Source organism: Haliotis cracherodii, unplaced genomic scaffold (genome assembly GCF_022045235.1).
Source record: "Haliotis cracherodii isolate W230 unplaced genomic scaffold, xgHalCrac1.p SCAF_3, whole genome shotgun sequence".
In the NCBI taxonomy this organism is placed as follows: Eukaryota; Metazoa; Mollusca; class Gastropoda; order Lepetellida; family Haliotidae; genus Haliotis; species Haliotis cracherodii.
In genome coordinates this window covers 5150453-5176458 of record NW_027266286.1, presented here as the reverse complement: position 1 = coordinate 5176458, position 26006 = coordinate 5150453, and the positions used below count along the sequence as shown (strand labels likewise).

The 26006-nt window shown below is 39.2% G+C and overlaps 1 protein-coding gene across 4 annotated transcripts in view; it reads left to right on the top strand.

Moving 5' to 3' along the window:
• LOC139475013 (uncharacterized) overlaps positions 1 to 26006 on the top strand; it is a 139797-nt gene that overhangs the window by 39571 nt on the left and 74220 nt on the right. For all 4 annotated transcript variants that reach the window (XM_071258227.1, XM_071258226.1, XM_071258224.1 and 1 more), the window contains exon 3: positions 809 to 1567. In XM_071258227.1, the coding sequence (XP_071114328.1) occupies positions 809 to 1567 (759 nt within the window). The remainder of the gene's footprint in view (positions 1 to 808; positions 1568 to 26006) is intronic.

The following is a 26006-nucleotide window of genomic DNA, read 5'->3' as shown; positions in this document are numbered from 1 at the left end:
TATGGTATACATAATTTTAATTTATGACTAAAGTTCATACCTATAGACAGCGACTGAAGGGATGGGGGCACCATGCAGGTAGCAGAGGTACCCATGGTCCCTTCTTTGGTAGCTAGTGATCTACAACCCGTTTTTACTATGTATTGTTATGTATAGTGATGTCTTCGAATGGATACATACTAGTTAAATACAACACTGCGACAATCTAGTTGTTTTACAGTCTTTCGTCTATTTTTTATGCTTCTAAATATATGTACTATTCTTGTATCATCGCTATATGGCTGAAATATTGGCTATGCATTCTGGCAGAAAGTGGCTTCAACCCAAGAACTGCCAGAGCTGTAAATGCGTGAGTTTGGTATTGATTCCGTAGATCCAACAACAATATGGTTATCTTGAAGACGTGATGTCACACATGGATGACCAGATCGTTGTAAGTCATGAATGATGCCCTGTCACACATAACGTCTCCAAAGAGATGATATTGCATTTTGATGATCATAAAATGTCTCGCAACTTCGCTTTGCGCCATTCCTGTTCGCAGCATAGACATTGAATTTTTGTTTAATAAAAGTGTTTTTTCTGACCACCTGGTAGCTCTTCATATTAAAAAACAACAACTTTTGAGTATCCTGGTCATAAACATGCATTTATTATATGCACCATTTCTTTTGGTGCCTAGTATAGTTGTTGATGTCATGAGCATTGTCCAATGTAGTTACTTCTTAAGAAAAACAATAGGGTGCTGGGTGCCCAACTCGGTCTTGTTCAAAGAAAGTATGTTTAAACATATATATTTATCGTGCAGGTGACAGTGTCCATGGATGATGCTACACCAAAAGAGGGTTGGGCTACAAATGCCAATGGTACTCATTACATCAGAAGCATCATATATGGAGGGGATCTGGTCGTAAGGATTCGTATCAAAGGCAGTGATGCCCGTCAAATGGAAGAAATCAAAGGTAAAGTGCAGGGAGGTTTAGCCACACATGGAATCATTGATGCAAAAGCACAGGCAGAATTTAAAAAACTGGAACAGGACATAAAAAGCAATTCAGAAATTGACATTGAATATCATTCTACAACTCCAAAAGGTGAAATGCCCAGGGACATTAATGGTATGCTACGAGCACTGGATTCTTTCAAGACTGACATTCAACAGTTAAATGATAATAAAGGGGTACCATGCAAGTGTGAAATTGTTCCCTTGCACTACCTTGATGCAACTATTCCTGCTATTTTGAAGTCAAGTGCATATATTTCACAAATTAATTCTCTGGAAGAAAAGTATGATGATGTTCAAATTGCCAAAAAGAAATTACATTCTTTCTTACAAGAAGTAGAAGATGACATTGAACCTGAACTTGAAACAGATGCATGTCATCTTGAGGAGAGAATTGATGAAGCCCTTGAGCGTTTGATGGAAGTCATATCAGAAATTGATATAACATCTCAACAGCAGACCGTAGATAAAATAAAGGAAGCAAGATCATCCAACCAGATGAAAGGAGCTGGTGGTTTTCACCGAGAAGTCAATAAGTTTGTTAGAACCTGTGCTGGCCCAAAGGTAGGTTCAATTCCAATGTTTTGGATTTCCTTAATCCTCATATTCTGTACTCCATGTACCATGGTGTCCTTTGCAATAATGTATCAAGGCAGCATGTGGAGGAGTTACAGTGTGTTGCCTGTAATGCCTCTTTCACAAAAAGCCATACATTCGAAAATGCATAAAGAGGGAGACATTATGTGGGTTATCAGCTGTGTCCCAGATATATAACAATGGCAAAGTTTCGATTAAAAAAACATGACATGCTCTTTCTGCATAAACACATACTCAAGATATATTCTGAATTATACAATACTCTCTGCTTGTAGTAGAGATTTCTTATGAATATGGAAATGGTGTTATCGCTTTTACTTCAGCTTGATTCGCTGGATTTCTTCAGCGAGGAGAGTTTGTGGACAATACCAGCCAAAAATAAAAAAGATGCTTAGTGAGCAAGGGACAAATCATCTATAGCTGATTATAGTCTGTAAAATGGCATGGTCATTATGAAGGTGATCAGAGGGAGTGGTATCATTGATTGCAAGTTGCTGTTCACTTTTACTGATACTGTGTACTAATACGTGAAAGAGTTTGCATCCTAATAACATAGACAAGTGGAATTTTCTGAAAAATGTCAAAGTGAGGGACATTTTTGAGTAAAAGTTGGGAAACAGGGCGGTATTCATAAAAAACTCAGATTTTTCTTAAGTCAAAACCGACAAAGCTAAGTTTGAGACTTAAGTTGATATTCATAAAGATGCTAAGTACAAAACTTCAGAGAAAAGTCTTCAAAGAAAAAACGAAGTTGGTTTCGTAGTACGTAGCTGCATGATCACTAGGGGAATACCAGCTATTTTTTAACTTCTGGTGGAACTGTTTGAAAAAAGAGGTGTGAACGTCGTTTCCGGTGGGATTTCCCGGTTGCTATTTAAGGCAGACGACACACACGGCGATACTTCCTCAACATGGCAAACAGTATATCGGAGATAGATATGAAGAGGAGGAAGTCGAACTGGACCAAAGATGAGGTTCTACTGTTGACAGAACTTGTGAAAGCAAATGTACATGTGTTGGAGGGAATGTTTGGTTGGCGCCTGACATCGTCGAGGCGTCAAGAGGCGTGGCAGGTAGTGACATTGGTCGTTGTACACAAATGTAGTATATACACCAAGCATGAGTTTTACAACGTTATGTTTTAGCAGTGTACATCTACGAATTTCTCTTGTCCGACTTATATTAGTACGCCAATCAAGCAGCTATAAATGCATGAGGGACTGGTAATTTATTGTGGGGTTGGGGCGGAGAGTAGGTCTGATGAAATGGGTTTTTTTAAATTTTTAAACCTCTGCTATAGCCATAACATTTTCTATTATTATTATAAACTGGGACACTGCCCTTGCTGCAAACTTGGGGCTAAATATCTTCAAGTGATATTCAAAGTATTAACATCTTAATTGTGGGATGAATCCATTAACTTAAGAATATTTTCCAGATATTTAGGATCACACTATTTTTTAAAAATAATCTCTACCCCATCCCACTCCCCCCTTTTTCTTCAAACCTTTGTGGGAACATGCTTGAATCATGTTTAGAAATACAGACGAGACCCTCTCAGACAGCTTCCTTACCGACGATTTATCGACTCACGACCTGTCGACCACTGTATAAGAAAATACTCGGGTTGTGTCTCGGTCTGTCTGTCTCCGGCGTTCTCGCTCCCAGGATCGGCATTGTCGATCGAATCACCATTCTCGGTCCTTGGCTGATATCGAACGCCCGCACCATGATCATCATCATTGACAACCTTCGGACAGTTCTCTCTACAAGAGAGTTCGGCCATCTGTCATGGAGTGTCAAGGATACCTTCCATGTCTCCAGGAAAAACAAGTACAGGATCAAGAGAAAAAGGATCGCCAATATCCCAAATTTGTTCCTGCCCAGCGCCATTACGCAAGCTTATTTCCTCAAGGCCTAACCCCTTTAGCGTGCGCAGGAGAGGCTGAGAAGGTCAACTGGGATCGAAGCCCTCCTCAGATCGATTGGTCTCCCTTACCGTCGATTTTATGGTCAGTCTCGATCTCCAAGACACTTATATGCATGTTCCTATCCATCTGGACCACTGTCACTTCTTCTGGTTCGTTTTTCAAGACCGCCATTACCAAAGGTGCTGCCGTTTGGAATTTCTCCGTCCCCATGGCTTTTTTACCTGCCTGACCCAGCCCATCGCGAAGTTCCTACATCTTTGCGGGATCGTGTTCAATTCTTATCTCCACGACTACATTCAAGTTCACGCAAATGTCGATTTCCTCCGTCTAGAACTCGCCTTCAGGCTGCATCTTCTCAGACAACTCGGCTGGCTAATCAACATACAAAAATTCAAACTCATTCCTACCCAACGTCTCCAATTTATAGGAGCCCTGTTTGATACTCGGCAAGGTCTGATGTTCGTCCTGCACGACCGATGGGTGAAGATTCAATGTCTCGTACCGTTCACACTTACTGTTAGCACTCAAACAGTCGTTTCAACTGCGCCAATGGCAACACATCCTGGGCCTCTTAACATCGGTGCAGGCGCTCACTGTACACGGTCGACTTCATTTGTGACCACTTCAGTGTTTTATTGCACCGTTTATCAGGAACCCATTTCTGGTGTCCCCCGCCGTGATATTGCTGAAATATTGCTGAAAGCGGCGTAAAACGTCACTCACTTTATCAGGAACAACGACTGTCACATGCCAATCTCTCTACCGCTCAATCTCCATCCTTGTCTTCGATGGTGGTTGGTCGCATCCAATGTATGCGACAGGGTCTCCCTGATGCCATCATCCTGTCTCCATCTGTTTGTCAATGCTTCAATCGTCGGTTGGGCAGCACATTTTCAAGATCGGCAAGTAGCAGGGTGGTGGTCCAAAAACGTTGCCTTCACATCAACCATCTCGAGATCAAAGCAGGAATTCTCGCGATTTCGCATAGGTCAGATCTCATCTGGTCCTCCTCCCTCATGATCCAGTCCGACAAAACAGCGGTAGTGTGGTACATCAACAGGATGGGACCCATGAAGTTGATGTCCATACTCTCACTTGCTCTCAAGTTCTTTCATCTCAACATACATGTCCGCATTCGGCACATTTCAGGGATATCCAACGCCAAAGCAGACTCCCTTTCCCAACCAGACAGACCATCACCAAACGAGTGGTCTCTTCAATAACAATGGTTCCAATTTGCCAACTTTATCGGGCCATGGAAGTAGACCTCTTTGCAACCCCCTTCTACGCTCAACTACCCCTATTCCTATCTTCCATCCCCTCCCCACAGGCTGGGGAGCACGATGCGTGGCAATCTCGTGTGGAGGTCTCAATGACTACGCCTTTCCCCCCAACAGGGCTCCTCCCCCGGGTCCTGCAGAAGGTAGAAGTCACCAACTGCCTGTCTCTGACTTTTCGAAACTTTGGTGATCCACGGCAACCTACCTCGCAGCTATTAATTGTCATTGCGACCACCTCCAATGCGAACTTTATTCTTCAACACCTGGTTTCCAGCGATTATGAACCACTGACGGGAAGGACTTTGAGACAGTCTTTTTGGTGGCTTTGGCCACTGCTGCACGGATTAGCAAAATTCATGCGTTGGATGTCACTGGGGTCCAGTTTGACAGATCCCGAATTTGCAAAGCGTTTCTGGGGCTTTGTTGGGATTTCGTGGCAAAGAACCAACTTCCCCGACAACCAGACTAGCTATTTACGATTCCCCCTCTCTTGGCAATTTTGGGATTGAACGACCATGAAGACCTATCCTCGATGCGTCTCACCTCTACAGACGTTCCTGGAAAAGACTTTTCATTCCATTGTCATACCACACTATCTTTCCGGCTCCGCTCCATCATCTTGCGAGCGTATACTTCCTTCACCAATGAGGTCACTTGCTATGTAAACAATTGTGATATGATCATAAATGTAAATGCTCTCATTACAATAACACAAAAGAATAGGCTTGTTGAAATTGAAAAGAACATTTATATGAAAACAAGCGTATAGTTGACAAAGTCATCTATATCCCCCGCCCATTTTAACACGTTATGGTCCCAAAACAGATAACAGACCCAACATTTCTCTTAGCCCATGTCAAAATAGCTGCAATGGAAATTCTAAAATAAACATTTCTAAAACTCCTTAATATAAAATGGCACTAGTTCAGTATGCGCTTTATATATAGACAATGTTTGGCAAGGAAATATATAACAGTTTATTTGTTATACTACTAAAGTAAACCAATCCTATATTAAAACTTAAATCCAACTTGTTGTCATGGAAACATAAACAATAAAAATTTCTAAAAGTGCTATATATCAAAAGGAACCAGTTCAGTATGTGCCTGGTAGACATGCAAAGTTTTGTAAGAAAGTATTTAACGGTTTTTGAGTTACACTCTGGAAACGAACACCACCCCTGTAGGACCTAAGTCCAACTTATTTCCATGGAAACGTGAAAAATAAAAATTTCTAAAATTACTAAATAGCATGAGGCACCAGTCCAGTATGTGCCTGGTAGACATGCAAAGTTTTGTAAGAAAGTATTCAACGGTTTTTGAGTTACACTCTGGAAACGAACACCACCCCTGTAGGACCTAAGTCCAACTTATTTCCATGGAAACGTGAAAAATAAAAATTTCTAAAATTCCTAAATAGCATGAGGCACCAGTCCAGTATGTGTCTGGTAAACATGCACAGTTTTTGTTGGAAAGTATTGAATGGGTTTTGAGTTATGCTCCGGAAACAAACTCTACCCTATAGAACCTAAGTCCAACTTGTTGCAATGGAAACGTAAAAAATAAAAATTTATAAAATTCCTAAATAGCAAAAGGCACCAGTTCAGTATTTGTCTGGTAAACATGCACTGTTTTGTAAGAAATTATTTCACGGGTTTTTGAGTTACGCTCCGGAAACGAACAGCACCCTCATAGAACCTAAGTCCAACTTGTTGCAATGGAAACGTGAAAAAATAAAAATTTATAAAATTCCTAAATAGCAAAAGGCACCAGTTCAGTATGTGCCTAGTATACATGCAAAGTTTTGTAAGAAAGTATTTAATGGTTTATGAGTTACGCTCTGGAAACGAACAGCACCCTCATAGAACCTAAGTGCAACTTGTTGCCATGGAAACGTAAAAAATAAAAATTTATAAAATTCCTAAATAGCAAAAGGCACCAGTTCACCATGAGTCTGATAGACATGCAAAGTTTCGTAGAGAAATATTTAACGGTTTCTGAGTTATGCTCCGGAAACAATTTCGGGACGCACACACGCACACACACACGCACACACACACAAACGGACGGAACCCATTTCTGTATCCCCGCCAACTTCGTTGGGGCGGGGGATAATTACAATCACAACTTCATACTTTTCTACTGCAGCGAGATTTATGCCACCGCCATATTTGATCCACATCCTCAAATGAAAGAAGGAGCAAACATGTGTACCGAGGAGCCAGCATTCCACATGTCACAGGGTCCCACACTAAACCAACCGTGGAGAAACTATGTTGAAACAAAAAATAAAGCTTGATATTAAATGTTTCACTTTGAAAAAGGAATATGTTAAATTGAAAATCATGAAACTGATTTAACTAAAACTGTCATAAATGTACTTTTAGGATTCAAGAATTATTTATATACACATGCACAAAAGTTAAGCGCCACCCACCATATTTGTGAGCTGTTACTTAATGATGACTATTATAACGAGATGTACGATTGTTATAAGCCGTGTATGTAAACCTCATGTGATGCAAAAGTTGTCCCAAAGCAAGTTTATCTTGTGTTCCAAAAGAATATGAGCAGAAAGGAATTTTACCGAAGACCAGAAATTGAAGGAATAGTAAACATTGAAAAACTTTTTTTGTCATGTAACTGTCATGATATCAGCAGACCATATCAGGTGTCACATAGAAACCCTAGGGAGTGCAGAATCTATTGCAAGACAGAAACGTCAGTAACATATCATGGACTGTTATGGGTGAACAAAACCGTCCAAATGGCGTGCTGGATTTCTTGGGGGGAATTAGTCAGCAAAGAGCCGGAGTCACAGGAGACTAATCACAATATTATTTACAAGAACAATTAACAATGAGCAAGTTACAATATCTTAGGAAATAGCAGAGGGTGACACAGAGAGTCGGTACAACCCTCTGGGCTGTGGGAGAGAGGTCTGCTTGGTAAGAGAGTCAAACCCCTTCTCTGCCCCAACAAGAGGTTTCAGTATGTATTTAACAAAAATTAGAACAATAAAAAGGAATATGATTGGTTGATACATGATTGGTTGTGTCCTATGCTAAATGAATGGCTCGACAGAGGGGAATTCTTAATCCTGTTAATCCTGTTGAACTGGCACTAATCTTGTTGACATATTTACTGGATGGTGTAAATATAGACGAGCTTGTGTTTGGGCTAATCCTTAATGCACTATAGACGTGCTTGTATGGGGGCTAATCCTTAATGAGTCTAAATTGAAGTAATTGCTGAATGTTATTCTAATGTAGTTGATGACAGATTTACTTAAATAAAATAGTTCAAGGTAATCTATTAGACTATGTAGACATATCTTTTGTCTGGGAGATGAGATCTTGACACCTTCGGCTAGCATCTATCTAAAAAACCATAACTGAAACTACTGATATTTTATATATGCATTTTACCTGATGATAAGTATTACTTGCTAAACTATAATTATATGAAATGATTTTTAAAAAAATCACCATGATAACTCATAAAAGCACTTGATGTGGATCTAATTATTATAGGAAAACTTAGTTATAAATGTTATATCATGATAGCTTCCCCTCCGTCTGAAAAAGTTTGGACCCCAAACGTGTAAAATAAAATAATGTCTTGGCACACTGTATTGGTGGTTTATAGGTGATGTAGGAGGCCTTGAGTTCCACATCCTGGTTTGAGCTTTTAGGATAGTTGGCTGTGTCAATTATCCGTTATAGAGGTTTTACGTGGAAAACAAAGAAAAGAGAGTAAGCATGTTCAAATAATATGTCATATATAAAAATTATCCATACTTCCTCAGTTCGTACGTAATTACTAGTAAATAGAACAGATATGATAGTTATGATGTAAAAAAAAAAATTAGTACATTATTAGGTATACATGCAATACTTAAATTGTGTCATGACCAGGAAGAATGTATTGGTGGCAAAGTACAAAAGTGTATCATGGAAAAAAAATATCCTTCTATTTTTTTGTTGTTGATACAATCATTAGATGCATTATATATACATATATGTGCATGTGTACATAACAAGTGCATTGATTAACTACACTAATAAGGTATACAAAGTGTTAGAACCATTGTATATCCTTTTTAGAATTATTTGTTAGTTTTCGTTTGCCTTTTCTTTGTTTTGGTTCATCTTGGTTGTTATGTTTGCTTTATTTCAATTTGGTTTGTTTCGCTTCGCTTCGCTTCGCTTCGCTTTGTTTCGCTTCGCTTTGTTTCGCTTCAATTTTCGTTCGTTTCAATTCGGTTCAATACGATACGGTTCAGTTTCATTCGGTCTGGTTTCATTCGGTTCGCTATATAGTTGGATTTGCTTCGGTATGGTTTTTGTTCAATTCCCAGTATGATTTGCTTTGGTTTGGTTCTTTTCATTTCGATTTGCGATACGGTTCGTTTCAATTCGAATCATTTCGATTCGCAATACGGTTTGATTCGCTTTGATTCATTATGGTTTGGTTTGTGTCATTTCACTTCGCTTTTGAGATTGGTTGATCAGGTCAATGCTCAAAATTTGTTGTGATACAAATAACTCAGATGATCAGGCTGATGCCATTTGTTCTCAACTGGCGACCCATAGTGAAAAGACTGGACACAAGTAAACATAACAAGATACAGCTAATTGCTGTTTAGTGATTTGCACCATTTATTCAGGAGATTTTGTATTTTGGTCAAGTATTTGTTCAATTGGCATTCACAGGCATACATGGGGATTTGATCAACGTATGGTCGACCGGGTCTATGGTATGTGTTTGTAGTACGGTAGTAAAACGTGTTGATGTTTCCCCAGTCTTTATGTGGAAAAATAACCCTTTTGGATTCATAGATTGGTAGTTGAGGCGGATCATATGGAGGATTATCTACTTTACTGGACCACTTAGAGAGATCCTTCCAGCTATCATCAAGGTAGCGTTGTATGAGGTGGGGAGGAACACTTCCAAAATAGTGTGTATGGTAATTATGATCATCTTTGTTGTTGGTATGTGAGGTCTTGACATAGCAGTCTCCTTGAATAATTTCAATGCCCATAACTCTCTTTATAACATGGCCCTCTACTTCTCGTAGGTGTTTTGGAATAAACGGATATGGTTTGACATCTAATTCTATGCATGGTTTGGTGTTCTCTTGCTCGACATTTCCTGACAGAACATTGACTGATTTATTGTCTTGTGCTGAATCCTTTTGGTCGAAAAACTTATGATGCTTTAGTGGACGCTTACGTAGTTTACCTGACATACTTCTTTTGAGATGAAATTCTCTCCGAATGGAGTCTGGAATGCTGCTGCCATACTCCCATGTGTTTCCCCTTTCTGAATCCTTCCATTTTACTCTGTAGTAGATTTTGCCGTATGCTCTCTTGGAACTTACAATTGAGTAGATATCGTCCGGATTGAAAACCTGAGGGATATCCTATGGTTTGATTACCTGATGTTGGACTTGGAGGTTGTACCTGGCTGTCATCAAGTTGTTTTCTGGATTTGGGCTGGTGATGCTTACTATTCACTCCTCTTTTCCCTTTGTTTACCTTTTCATTTACCTTGGTTGGAGCACTAGGACCTGGTGTGGCATGATTTTCCTTTGCAGTTGCCGTACTGGAACCTGCAGGTTTTGCTGTTGTGTTGGGAGCAGGGCTTTTCTTCTTTGTTTTGGAATTGACCTTGTTACCTTTCTGTTGTGGAAGTGATTGATCAGCGGCTTGGTAAGTTGAACTTGTTGATGGGGAATTGTTGCCGTCAAGCTGTGAATCATTGACTAGTTCCTCATTGTCATTGACTCCTGAATCTATGTTACTGGTGTCATTGAGGTATGGTTCTGGAGGATACTGTGGACGATCAGCAAGATCAAAATATGGCTTCAGACGGTTGGCATGGACCAGTGGTTTGTGTATTTTGTCGTCAGAACTTCGGTGTAGTTTGTAGGTATAATTTGGACCTGTATGGATGATATAATAGCTACCATACCACTTTTTGGTTAATTTTTTTGAAAAGGCCTTTTTCAACTTTTTGACAATAAAGCCAAACTCTTTGATCTGGGGCAAATTTTGGTTCTTTAGCCTTTCAGCCTTTAGCAGTGTTTTCAGCTGCAATTGTTCTAGTGATTTCCAGCTCCTCAAGCAAATTTGAAAGATAACTTTTGTTATTGTGGCCTAAATTTTCTTTTGGAATTAATCCTACCTCTTGTGGAGCTCTCATTTCTCAGCCAAAAAGCATAACGTATGGGGATTTGTGCGTAGATGAATTTGGGGCCATTCGATAGGCCATCATGATGCCAGGAATAAAACGGGGCCAATCATTTTGAGACTTGTTACAATAGGCTTTTAGTGATTGATTGATATAAGTATTGAGCCTTTCTACACAGCTGTTTGTTTGAGGATGGTATGGGCTGGCATGGGTAAATTTAATTGCCAAAAGTTCACAAATTGCTTTGATAAGTTTGGACATGAAGTTCTGACCTCTGTCTGAAATTAAGGTCCTTGGAGCGCCATACCGACAAAATATTTGTCTGACGAGAACATCTGCTACTTCTTTGGCTTCTTGGGTCCGAAGTGGAAAGGCTTCACACCATCTGGATAATGCATCTGTGAAGACCAAAATGTACTTGTACTTGTCTGGGGTTGTTGGCAGGGGACCGAGAATGTCAACGTGCCATCGGGTGAAGACCTCTTCTACAGGTAGTGGACGGAGTGGTGCCTTCTTGCCATGGTAGTGCCTCTTGGTCTGTTGACATACTTCACACGTCTGGACATAAGTAGCAATATCGCTGTACATTTTGGGCCAGTAGTACTTAGGTCTCATGGTGTTGTGCATCCTTTCTTTCCCGTGGTGGAAACTCTGAGTCATGATAGGATTGCAGGACTTGATTTCTGAGGGTTCTTGGGACTGCCAGCTGTTTAATGAACTTGTCTGCATGGCCTTTCTGTCTTTGTGGATCGAATCTGTATAAAATGCCTTCATCAATTTCAAAAGTATTGGCTTCGATAAGAATCTTTTGATGATCCTTTTCATTTTTGTGGAAGGACATCATCCTCTTTGTAGTCAAAGATTTGGATGAAATCTGGACAAATCCTATGTAGGTGACGTAAATTTGGATGTTCTTTTATACTTACTTCAACCAATGTGTCTTGAGTAACATCAGCATTTGTAGCATGTAATGTTGCGACAACATTAACTGGTACTGACTGAAAATCCTCTTCATATTCAAAGGTGACTGACCAACAGTTGTCTGTGTGTCTGATTCTAAGTTATTGACAATAGGTGTGCAAATATCCTCAGTCTGAGTTGTCTGTGTGACCCGTGTGGATGAATGAGTGTTTGGCAAGATTGTGGTACTGCTAGTTGATTTGCTTTGCTGAGTTGAAGTTACTGAGAAGACTGTTTTCTCAGCATCTTCTTCTGTCTGATCATTACAGTTAATATTTTCCTCATATTCCCTACGTGAGAGAGCATCGGCATTCCCATTGGCTTTGCCGCTGCGATGATCAATGTCAAAAGTGCAGGTAGAAAGTTCCAAAGACCATCGCCCTAACCTACCTGTGGCATCATTGATGGATTTCAGCCATTTCAATGCTATATGATCAGTACAGACTGTGAATTTGGAATTTGCAAGGTATGGACGAAATGATCTTATTGCTTCAACTAGAGCTAAGCCTTCCTTTTCTGTAATGCTCCAGATCTTTTCGCTGCAATGAAGAGCTCTACCACCAAAAGCTATTGGATGTTCATTATTTTTCTCATCTTTTTTACTCAAAACAAAACCTATGCTCATATCACTGGCATCAGTTGCGAGAAGAAATTCTTTGTCAAAATTTTGATAAGCCAGAACAGGTGTATTACTCATAGCATGTTTGAGTGTGTTGAATGCCTGATCACACTCAAGTGACCATTGGAACTTTGGTTTCTTTCCTACTTCTGACTCTGAATGCTTCTTTAGCAAGGCATTCAGCGGAAGCACTATGTCAGCGTAATTTTTCACATACTGGTTTGGACAAAGAAGAATGGAACGGGAGGGCTTCCAAACACCTATTTATTTAATCTGATGACAGAGTTCTGAAAACAATTGACAAAAATAATAAATCTTTGTTTTAACACCAAATATTCATACAATCACTAAATATATAAAATACACCTCTTAGTGAAAGTCTCTTGGCATAAAATTAATTACTCTCAATTGTACAATGACTCGGTGTTACTAATTTTCTCTGGAATGCCTTATATTATTTAAGAAATAATTATCAAATAAATATATAAAATAGTGTAACAAAATATCAGGAAAGCCATCATATATAATCTCTTTTGCACTCTTACTCAAAAATAAAGTGCACGCAAAAATCTCTGGAAGCTTTCATACACTTGTTGCTTACAAAAAAAAACTCAATTGAAAGTTCACTCCTCTGACGAAAATAATTGTAACATACTCGGAAATATCTTTAGATATTCTATAAAATACCAAAATAGCAAAAGAATTAACGCTTTTGAATATATAACAACATTTACTTGACTACAAAATGTAAACAAACACTGAAACTATTGTGACACTGCCAGCCGACCTAATGCCGAGATTAGGACTAGTTTATTTTTAAATAGGTTGTGCGCTCAAATAAATGTACTCCAAAAAGAAAGCCTAACAAAAGCCTAAATAAAGCGAAAACGCTAAACATTACAAATATTGGAAAGAAATTGAAAATACAGTGACTTTGACGCTTATAAATGTACATTTAAGAAAACATCCCTACGCTATAATATAATGGACTGTTCCAAGAGTCAATAGTTGTCAAAATCCTACACTTTTCCTTCAAATATGCATAAATATAAAATTACACGAAATAATACATGAAAAGCTACTCTAAGCATTAATAAACAATATAAAGTACTACCAATTACCTGAAGAGTAAACTTCCCATATTTTTGACAATTTCTCTGTCTCTCTCGCTGGCTTGACTCTTTCTGTTGGAACGCAGCTGATCGAATGCTTGTGCCTCACAGGCCAAAATACAGTGAGTTAAAAAATACTATCTACCCGAAACAATCGATATAGTTAGAATTTATTGATGATTCTCTGTCGACAAAAGAACAAATTATAATGACTTATGACCGAGAAGTACAAAAAGACGACTTAAGCTTTTAAAATAGAAAATGTATTAAAAAATTATAAAGTGAATATTTTCTTCACAAAATTAATTCAGTCCACACTCTGGGGCCACAACAAAGTGAAAATAAGCAAAGAAAACATCTTTAAATGCAAATCATCACAACATGTTCACATTCACTCTCTTAATATATACTAGCCACATAAAGAAACTGTGCACGGAGAAAATATAGATATAAGGGCACACCGTCCATATATGAAATATAGGTTTCAACACAGCAATTATTGGATACATTCAATGTTGTCTTTACAGATGAATCGAGGTTCAACATTTCCCACAGTGACGGGCGTTTGGGAGAACGTTATACACACAACTATATTGGGGAGAGGAATTGTTTTGGAGGTGGCTCTTTGATGATTTTGGGTGGGATAACAGCACGGCACCGAACCCCTTTGATGGTTGTTCAGGGCATTCTCACCGGTGTTGCCTACAGAGATCAGATTCTGAGGCCTGTGGTCATTTCTTTCCTGCAACATCATGGCCCGGGATTGACATTTCAACAGGACAACGCTCGTCCTCACACGGCTAGGGTTGCAATGGATTTCCTTCACCGTAACAATGTCATGTTACTGCCATGGGCTGCAAATTCTCCAGATCTCTCCCCAATAGAGTGAGTGAGTGAGTGAGTCTGGTTTAACGCCGCTTTTAACAGTATTCCAGTCATATCACGGCGTGTCAGCTTAATGTGGGAGGAAAAGCCGAAGTGATGCAGGTCTCAGACCTTTACCACTTCGGTAAAACCCACGAGCACAGGTATGGTGCTGACAAACCTAGAAACATAATCGGGGCGAACCAGGATTCGAACCAACAATCATAAGTTTCAGGCGTGCCTAAGGGATGCGACTCTGCCACAGACGACTGGGCCACCCGTGCCCCCTCTCCCCAAAAGAGCATGTGTGGGATGAAATGGAGCGCCGTCTGCGTCGTCTTCCACATCCTCCAGATAACGTCCGTGACTTGGCACAGGATTTGAGGAGGATATGGCAGTCCATTCCCCAAGCCTTCCATGCCCATTTGGTGGACTCCCCTACTCCATTTTGAGCTTCTGACGTCATCGTAACAGATGTTGTTCAGGTCCCGTTGACATTTTCTTATGGTCCAATCATTCCGCTGCTACAGCGTCTGCATCATTTTGTTCTTGCTGTGTTGTATTTCAATCCAGAATATATTTTCTCCGTGCACAGTTTCTTTATGTGGCTAGAATATATACACTTAATCCCTCATTGTGTCAGTTCATGTATCTCAGCACAAAGTTAGTTTTCAATCAACACACAGCACTTCTGAATTGATCTTGTGTACAGTCCGTTCTGAGTTTTCACTTTCACATTTCGGATTACACCATCTTTACCGGGAAACACTTCAACTACACACGCCATGGGCCATTTTCCACATGCAGATTGATTGTCTATTAACAGAACTATTTCATCAATGGCTAGTTGTCTCCCTTTACTTCTCCACTTTACTCTCTGCATCAGTGTAGGCATGTATTCTCTTACGAATCTCTTCGAAAACTGGTTTACCAGGGTTTGTGTCAAATCAAATCTCTTCTGAGACTAACGGATTGGTCGAAATTGCCATGTGGAACATCTGTTGTAGCACGACCAAGGATGAAGTGGTTTGGTGTCACTGGTTGTTGGTCATTTGGGTCATTCGAGCAGTATCCAAGCGGTCTTGAATTTAACAGACTTTTCACTTCACTGAATATTGTTGACATCTCATTCCATGACAAAGTATGGTCTCCAACCGCGACACAGATTGCTCGTTTGGCTTGCTTTATCAGGATACCTCCTTGATGTGGACTTAGAGGTGTTGTGAAAATCCATTTCACATTGTTGAAAGCACTCACTTCTTTGATGTTCTGCTGTCCGTCCTTGAAGATTTTCTTCAATTCTCTCTCTGCTCCAACGAACGACGTACCATTATCCGAGTTGATTGTCGATGGCCAGCCGTGATGTGATGCAAATCTTCTCAGAGCGCGAAGAAATGAATCTGTTGACAAGCTTTCTACTATTTCCAAATGCACTGCTCTGGTTGTAGCACATGTAAACAGAGCATCCCATGCTTTAATTTTCTTATTTCTTCCATACTTTTGGTGAAATGGTCCAAACAAGTCTACACCGGTTGTTGTGAACGGCGGTGAATATATCTTCAGTCCCTGTGTCGGCAGGTTACTCATCAGTGTTGAATGCGCAGGTTGTCGCATTTCCCTGCAGATTACACATTTTCTTACTATACCTTTCACTGGATTTCTACCTTTCACTATCCAGTATTTTCTTCTGCTTTCAGACAGTGTTCTCTCTACTCCAGCATGGTATGTTTTGTTGTGTACTTCTCTTAGAATAAGCTTGGCGATGTGACTGGAACCACTTAACAGCACGGGATGAACCTGGTCATAGCTTAGATATGAATGTTTTACTCTACCTTCTACTCTGATGATTCCATCTTCTGCAAAGGGAGATAACTCACTGCATGTTCTTCTCCAGTCTGGGATTTCCTTCTGTGCCTGCTTTATCCACCATGTTTCTGCTGATTTCTCTCTTCTGGAAGCAGACACTTGTTAAGATTTCTCTCTTTTACTGCTGCCTGAGATTTCTGAGAAATCTGAGCCAATATGATGTTACATGGATCAGTCTTGTGAAACTTGAATATTTCTCAGAGTCTATGATTGAGGATAAATGAATCACTTCCGTCATTACACTTGCACATGTTGATTTAACCTGCTTGTCTTCATTGTCGGGTGTTGTCTGCTGGTTTTGCACAGATGGTTTCGGTCTCTTGAGGAATGAAGGTCCATGGAACCAGGAGTTCTTGATGTCACTCACTTTTATCCCTCTACTCAGATCGTCAGCCGGGTTGAGTTCGGTAGGAACAAACTGCCATTTATTTATGTTCCACTCACTCTGTATTTCAGCCACCCGGACACCCACGAAGGCCTTTTTTGTTGTTGATTCAGTATTTATCCATCTCAAGACTATCCACAGGAGTGGATGTCGGGCTTTTCTCGCAGTTCTGTATAAATGGTTCTTGCCAGTCTAGACGCTAGTAGAGCTCCCATCAGTTCTAGTCGAGGACTTGTTGACTGCTTTAGTGGTGCCACCCTTGCCTTTGCTGCTATTAATTGAACTTCAGGTTCCTCACTTGTTCTCCACAGCAGATGTGCACAGGCTCCATATGCTTTCTGGCTTGCATCACAGAAAACATGCATTTCCCTGGTTGAGCTTACTTCTTCTGGTCTCAGGCATCTCTCTACATATATCTCATTCAGGTTTTCCAGATCCAGGAACAATTCTGTCCATTTCTTACAGTCTTCATTGGACAGTACATCATCCCAGTAAGTATCTTTCAATCTCCATAGGTCTTGCATGGCTATTCTTGTTCTGATGGTTGTGATGGTTGCAATGCCAAGTGGATCATATATCATGGATAGTCTGGATAGAACTATTCTCTTCGTTAGCTGCTCATTCATTTTCATTTTTACTTTGAAGTGTATTGTGTCACTTTCACAGTTCCAGAACACTCCCAAGGTCTTCACAGTCTTTTCACTTTTAGCTGGTGTGGATATGTCTCTCAGGTCTGTAATTCTTGTGTTTGATGGACTTGAATCAGCTGATTTATACCATTTCTTTATCTTGAAAGAACCTGATGCAAGTATGTGGTCAAGTTCTCCCATCAGTTTAGCTGCCTCTTCTGGTAAGTCGCAGGAATGAATTATGTCATCCATGTATCTGTCATTTGTCAATCTTTCTGTAGCCTCTGGATACGCTTCTTCATTTTCTCTTGCCCTCTTTAACATGACGAAGTTGGCCATATCAGGAGATGGTTTGTCGCCAAATGTCACTCTCATCAGACGATAAACTGAAGGGTCTCGTGTTGTATCTAGATCTCTCCACAGGAATCGGTGTACTTGTGTATCAGCTTCTGGTAGGCGGATCTGTAAGAACATCTTTAATATATCACCTTGAAATGCTACAGCTCTTTCTCTGAAGCGTTTGAGGATACCGAGCAGATAACCCAGCAGTGATGGACCCTTGTACAGGAAGGAATTTAAGGAGACTACCTGGAACGTGCTTGCTGGATCAAAGACTATTCTCAAGGGTGTACTTGCTTCATCTTCCCTGTAGACCCCATGATGTGGTAGGTAATGGATTACAGTTCCCTTCTCTGCAGTCTGTGCTTTTTCAGCCCATCCCTTGTCTATGAATTCCTTCATCGCTTTCTTGTATAGTTCTGTTTTGGGGGGTTTAGATTTCAATCCCCTCTCCAGTGACGTCAGTCATTTTGCAGCCATTCTCTATTCAGACCAGGAACACTCAGTACAGTCTGGTCAAGTTCATGAGCTTCGATTTCGTAATCTTCATCTCTATCAAGGGGACATATCCAGAATTTATGACGACGACTATCTCTGGTAACATGCCTCACGCCTCCTACTACCCCATCTCCAGTACCTCTTTCACTCCTTGTAGACCTAGTGTTTTAGCAAAGCCATTTCTGATTATTGTAGTCCCCGCTCCCCCATCTATCAGTACATTTCCCTCTTTCACTCTTCCATTTATTGATATGAAATTTACCCTAACCACTGGCAAGATGCTGTCATGATCTAGCACTGATGATGCACACCCCAATCTTTTTGGATCTGTATGTATCAGCATGTGATGTGTCCTCGTAGAGTTGTCTTTTCCACAGGCCTTCTTCAGTCTACAGTCTCTTGTGACATGTTCCTTGTTGAGGCAGGAGAAACATAGTCTATTCTTCTTTATCAGGTCTACTCTGTTGGGAACAGTTGAATTTCTGAATGTAGGACAGTCTGGAACTCTGTGACCTTCACTGCAGACATGACATTTGATCTCTCTTACTGAATGGATCCCTCTTCGTTGATCTCTCTCTTTGTCTCTGTAACTCTTGTCAATGTCTCCGAAATCTGGGTCAAATTCTGTCTTCACCTGCTTATGAAGGTAGTTGTTGATGGTCTGTAGGTCAGGGACTTCACCTCTCTCTCTAAGATCAGTGGCATGACTTTTCCATTTCCTGATGAGGTAGTCTGGCAGACCTCCTATTATCTTTCTTAGGGTTTCCGTGGCATTAGCGTCTGAGATAAACTGCAATCTGTCAAGATTAGCTAGACAGTTTGTGATGTCCAGTGAAAGTGATCTGAGTCCATATCTGTCATTGGGTCGAAGTCTCTCCCCGCTTGTCAACTTCTTGATGTGTGCTCTGGCAATTACTGATCTTTGTCCAAACTGTTCTTTGACCATCTTCAAAGCAGTGGCGCACATTACTCCTGCACATCCCAGGCCAGTTATAGCTCTGGCAGCTTCTCCTGTTAATGCTGTCTTCAGGTGTTGCATTCTCTGATCATCATTCAGGTGAATTTTGTCATGAATCTGAATCTTAAATGTCTCAATGAACTCTACATACTGTAACGGATCACCATTGAAAGTCATTGATCTACTAGCAGGCATTTCTCTTGTTGATTCAAGGCGATACAATGCTTCATCAATAGCATTTTTACTTTTGGTTTTGGGTGTATAGTTTCTGTAAATCCTGCCAAGTTGTCTTTCCAGGTGTCCATGGGGCTCTTTGAAACACTGTTTATTTCACTCTGAGTACCTTCAACTGTAAAATAGTCCTCGACTTTCACTTCAATGGATTGGACATCTCTTGTGAGGCCATTTTCACATCTTTCTAGTTTATCTTCCTCCTCATACCCTACCCATACAGTTCACTGTGAAAGTTCAATGCACTGTCAAAGTCTCTTCTTAGATGTTCTAACTCTTTATCTGCTATCTTCTCTGACAGGGTTTCTATTTGGATCTGGTCATTTATTCTGTGAACTGATCTTGTAATTTTACCTCTTAGCACCCTTCGTCTGGTTTTCACATACCGCATATCGCTGTGTATAAGGCGACCCCACGTATAAGACGACCCCCCTGTACACGCCTTCAAAATCAACCCAAAATCCTATACTCCATGTATAAGGCGACCTGGAATGAAGCACATCACAAGTGCGCACACAAACCTTATATATGCAATAAAAATATGTTTATCTTGCATTGTTTTTTCTACGATGATTGGTCGCGTGTGTAACTCCAGCACATGTTGCCATTTTGTGTTTAGGTCTACCAAATTGGTGCCCGTAAAATAAAATTCATTTATGAAGTAATAACATATAAGAGACAATGGTGAGTAATTAAATCGCCAATTAACTATGTTGTAACTATCTAGGCTTATGTTTGCTTCACATTCAGCGTCTTTATTCCACAATCACTTATACACACCGTCTCCAACAGTTGTTAATACAACTGTAAAAACAGTGGGAATTGATTTCAGCTTCACCGGTTATCACATGTTAGGTCAAATGTGCAATATGCAAATGCTTACCGGTACTTCCGGCTCTCAACTCACGGAAATCGATTCTTTTACCGTGTCAGCTGGTTTGACAATCTGCATCGAGGCGAGTGTCATTTCAACTTTATTTGCAGAAATTATTAAACTTATTTCAAGGAAAAGAGATACAAATTATGTTTATGTATGTAAATAGTTATTGGAACAGTTATTTAGTACGAAATGCAAAGTTTTATTGTCAAATGCTGGGCTGGCTATCGGGTGCTGGTTGACATCACCAGTGGAAAAAAATGTAAGATCTTCGACTCCGTGTATAAGACGACCCCCCTTCTTAACCCCCTCATTTTAGGTACGAAAAACTTGCTTTATACACAGCGATATACGGTACTAATAGTTTGTATCTTGTGTCTTCTCTGTTTTCCCTTTTCCATCTTGTACTCCTGACTCTTGTTCTTCATGAATCTCCGCCTCTATCACTCCTCTCTCAGCTATTCTGTATCTCTCTATTCTTTGGAAGAACCTCTTCACTCTTCAGAAAAAATTGGTTTGGACAAAGAAGAAGGGGAAAACGGGAGGGCTTCCGAACACCTATTTATTCACTCTGATGACGGAGTTCTGAAAAAAAATTGACAAAAATAATAAATCTTTGTTTTAACACCAAATATTCATACAATCACTAAATATATAAAATACACCTCTTAGTGAAAGTCTCTTGGCATTAAATTAATTACTCTCAATTGTACAATGACTCGGTGTTACTAATCTTCTCTGGAATGCCTTATATTATTTAAGAAATAATTATCAAATAAATATATAAGATAGTGTAACAAAATATCAGGAAAGCCATAATATATAATCTCTTTTGCACTCTTACTCAAAAATAAAGTGCACGCAAAAATCTCTGGAAGCTTTCATACACTTGTTGCTTACAAAAAAAAACTCAATTGAAAGTTCACTCCTCTGACGAAAATAATTGTAACATACTCGGAAATATCTTAAGATATTCTATAAAATACCAAAATAGCAAAAGAATTAACGCTTTTGAATATATAACAACATTTACTTGACTCCAAAATGTAAACAAACACTGAAACTAGCATGACTAGTGGGACACTGCCAGCCGACCTAATGCCGAGATTTGGACTAGTTTATTTTACTCGAGGGGAAATAGGTTGTGCGCTCAAATAAATGTACTCAAAAAAGAAAGCCTAACAAAAGCCTAAATAAAGCGAAAACGCTTAACATTACAAATATTGGAAAGAAATTGAAAATAAAGTGACTTTGACACTTATAAATGTACATTTAAGAAAACATCCGTACGCTATAATATAATGGAATGTTCCAAGAGTCAACAGTTGTCAAAATCCTACACTTTTCCTTCAAATATGCATAAATATAAAATTACATGAAATAATACATGAAAAGCTGTCATATTTTTGACAATTTCTCTGTCTCTCTCGCTGGCTTGACTCTTTCTGTTGGAACGCATGTGATCGAGTGCTCGTGCCACAAGGGCGGAAATACAATGAGTTAAAAAAACTATCTACCCGAAACAATCGATATAGTTAGAATTTATTGATGATTCTCTGTCGTCAAAAGAAAAAATATAATGACTTACGGCCGAGAAGTACAAGAAGATGACTTAAGCTTTTAAAATAGAAAATGCATTACAAAATTATAAATTGAATATTTTCTTCCCAAAATTAATTCAATCCACATACTTCCTGTAGATGTTTGTGAGACCTAAGAAGGAGCGAATCTGCTTTTGTGATTTGGGCACTGGAAAGGTTCTAATTGCTTCAATCTTTTTGTCATCAACTTGAACACCTCCACATGATAAAACATGACCCCGAAAAGAAACTTTGTCCGTTGCAAAATTGCACTTGGATGGCTTCAGTGTTAATTTTGTCTGTTTCAGATAGTAAATACTTGCTCCAAATGTTGGAGATGCTCTTCAAAGTTTTTGCTGTAAATTTTTAAATCATCAAAGTAAATCAGCGCAACCATAAAAAGCAATTTTCTTAGCACTTTGCTCATGAGCTGTTGAAAACAAAGTGGAGAATTTGTGAAACCTTAGGGCTATCGTTTGAATTGATAAAGGCCTTGATGGGTGACGAAAGCAGTTTTAAGCTTTGAATCTTCATTGAATCGCACTTGGAAGAAGCCATTAGCAAGGTCGAAAGTTGAGAAGATCTTAGCTCGTGCATTGGCAATGTTATCAACAACATCATCAAAAACAGGAAGAGGCCATGGCATTGGTAAAGTGACAGAATTCAACTTTCTGTAGTCACAATCAAATCTTTATGAGCCATCACGTTTCTTGACTAGGATAATGGGAGCTGAATACATAGAAGTAGACTCCTCAATCAAATCATACTTCAGAAAATCACCTATAAGTTCTTCAGTGACTTTTTTGAGATGAGTAGATTGGCAATATAGTCTACACTTAACGGGTGGGTGATTGCCAGTGTCAATGATACAGTGTTTGCGTTTTCAACCAAAATAACATGGTCCCCTTTGCCGCGAGCGCCGTCGTCGCAAAGCTATCTAGGGGGGTTTGGGGTCATGCCCCCCCCAAAGAAATTTTGTTAAATGTGGACATGTGGCCATTCTGAGCATTAATAAGTGTGTGGTTAAAAGTCTCAGTTTTTATGTGTGTACACAAGACATCTTTGAAATCTTCATAGATTAGCCACTTGACTCTTTCAACACAAGTCAACCAGAAGCTTTATCTGCTGTGACACCAAGTTCCCAGAGACTCTTGTGTGATAGATGAAGCTAACATTTATCAAGGAAAATATCTGCTTGTAAAACATTAGTCCTGCACCATGACTGGAATATATATACATATATATTTTGTGAAAACAACACCAATCTAGAGACGTTTACAAAAGCAAGTCAAGCCAGCTCTAGCTAGGAAATCAGCAAAGGGGAAATTATATATTTATTTTTAGAGTCGAGAAGGGTATTGTATAATATAAGATTTCATAGACTAAATGTTAGTCTAGTAAAACATCTTTGCAACTACATGTTATACACCATTTGAAAGGTCTAATCCTACTGTTTATACATATTTATGTTTATCACATTATTTAAATAAAGCATTTACAACTTAAGTAAGTTGTAAATAAAAACAAATGTAAGCTAACACATTCAAACGTCCAGATTGAGGACCAAGGAAGGGTAAATTTGACGATTTTTGTCAAATATAAACAAACATAAAATCCACTTACCTATTTCTTTTATATTTTCATTGTTTACCTGATCGGGAAAGTATTTTATAAATAATTGTAAATAGTATCTGTCATCACAAATTTCTCGATACCTGCGGGTGTCAGTAACATGAAGAAATACGTCCGTTTTCAAAGCTTCATATTAGAAAGTTTATTTTTTCATCTACACTAACCTCGCCAAGTCTTTTCGTTGCTGTAAGTTTGTCACGTGCTTTCTTGCCGATATCTGCTACAAGGGTGGTGATTGGTCAAACTAGAGTACATGACCTAAGGCTGTCAATCAAATTACAGCAATGTCACGTGTGTAATCCAAGAGTTTGACAAAAGTTTTTTGTTATTCTGAATGTTTCAAGCAGGAAACTCGCGATCTATATTAAAAACATGGAACTTCGTGGATGTATCATTCTAGGTTAGGAGCTGTGACAAAGGTTCTTCAGGCATATTGGAAACATCGAGGCAACGAACGCCGAGAGGTCATTTGATTTACATTTAAGCGATCGCACGAAAAGATTGAAATAATAACTTAGCTGTAATTTCGACAACTTATAGATATATTTTGGTTGATGTTATTTATTACTTTGTATACTAGACTTAAAGATTTGCTTGAAACATCTTTGTTTTGCTCTTTGACATGTTCGATGTGGACCGTTGTCGAAGTGAATTTTATTTTCAATAACATTGCGGGAAATAGTGAATCATTTAATCTTTCGATAAAAAATGAAATATTGAAATGGAATACGTATTTTAGACATTGTGAAATGTGATTGATTTAATAAATGAATGATATGACAGGTAGGTTCATAAAATTATATAGATCTACCCTTTATTTTGACGTGACTATGACATGTCTGGTCTACCGGCCTATGGTGTTGAAAGAGTATTTTTGGCTCTTCAAGCAAACTTTCTTTTCTTTTGACAAAGTTTTGGTGATGCCATTTGGACGTTAGTCCTTGACATTGACAACATACTGTTAACAAGGTCAGCGATTGGCTTACGTTTCTATTTCCGTTTTGTAAACCAATCAGCTATGCCATTACAGACACGACATGGAAGAGAAACGTCATCGGATACCTCTGTTTCCCGCAATCTGACATGCACCGGAACCCTGCGAATATTGGATACACATTATCACATAGGTTTTGGGAGCGAGAGAAACACGAAACAAAACAACAATAAGTAATGCGTGAAGTGAACTTTTTTCGAAATAAAAAACGCATAAGGGGACGCGTGAAGGATGTTTTTTTTGCGTCGTATTTTTTTTCAGTGCATATTTTTGTATATGGGACGCCATAAACGCAAACACTGATGATATGTTGGTTTCCTAAATCTGCAAGACTCATTGAAAACATGTTTCTATTTTGTCCCAAAAATCTAAGTAGTCTGTGTCGTTGGTCTGGAGTCAGTTGTGTATTGGTCAAATCAAATCCTAACTCTTGTGCAATTTTAACATAATCCCTGGTGTCATTGTCTCTCTTCTCATTGTTCGTGTTAGGTACTTATGAATGGTTGGTCAGAGTCGATTTCAAAAACAGAATCTTTGTCAATGCAACTAAATTTGCCTACAAGGCTTAATATAGCAGTTTTGCTTTTCACTTTGGAAAGAGTTCTACCACCTGCTACTTCAGAATGAGCAGTGATGGAAGCAATGGGTTCAATGAGGATGAGATGAGGGAATCCTCTTTGGTCTGTGATAGTCTAACCTTGAAATGAATTTCACTCTGAGGGGGGATGTAAATCTGATCTATTGTTTTTATTAATCCACAAATCTCTTGCACTTAACTGGCTATGAAATTGATATATTGCCTATCTGAGGTGCTGTTGTTAAGTATCAAGGAATGACAGCTATAATCTAAGACTGCATCATTGTCATCAAGGACGTTTTCACCTAGTATCACTGCCTCTGGAAGTGTAGGCAGAATATGGAATCTTTGAGAAAATTCCTGATCCTCAATGACAAAATCTAACACAACTGAACCTAACACTTTATGCAATTCGCCACCAACACCTTCAACCTGTGGAAAGGGTGAGTTTCCAAGAGTAAGGTTTTCAAAAGCTGTGCTCAGAAAAGCAGACGAAATACAAGAAATGGATGCCCCTGTATCTACTAAACAATTTGTTGTTTTTGTACCAAATTTTGCCTGAATTACACTTTTGGCAAGGGGCGTAACGAAAGACACTGTTGGAATTTCACTTTCAAAGTTACTTTCCATTCCAGACTCCATATTTGCCATGACACCTATTAGTATGTACCGTACTAAAGTAAAGAAAGACAAGTAATCAACAATGTAATGCTGTACTTACAATATTTGAAGACTTTTTCTTCCTTTGTTGGTGTCTTTGGAGGAGTTGGTTGTCCTTAATCCAGTGTTGAGGTCAGAGGTGGATGCAGCTTGCTTGTTATTCCATCAGATGATCACGTTGGGACATGTCCTCCAATGGGTTCTTGTAGCTGGTTGTAGT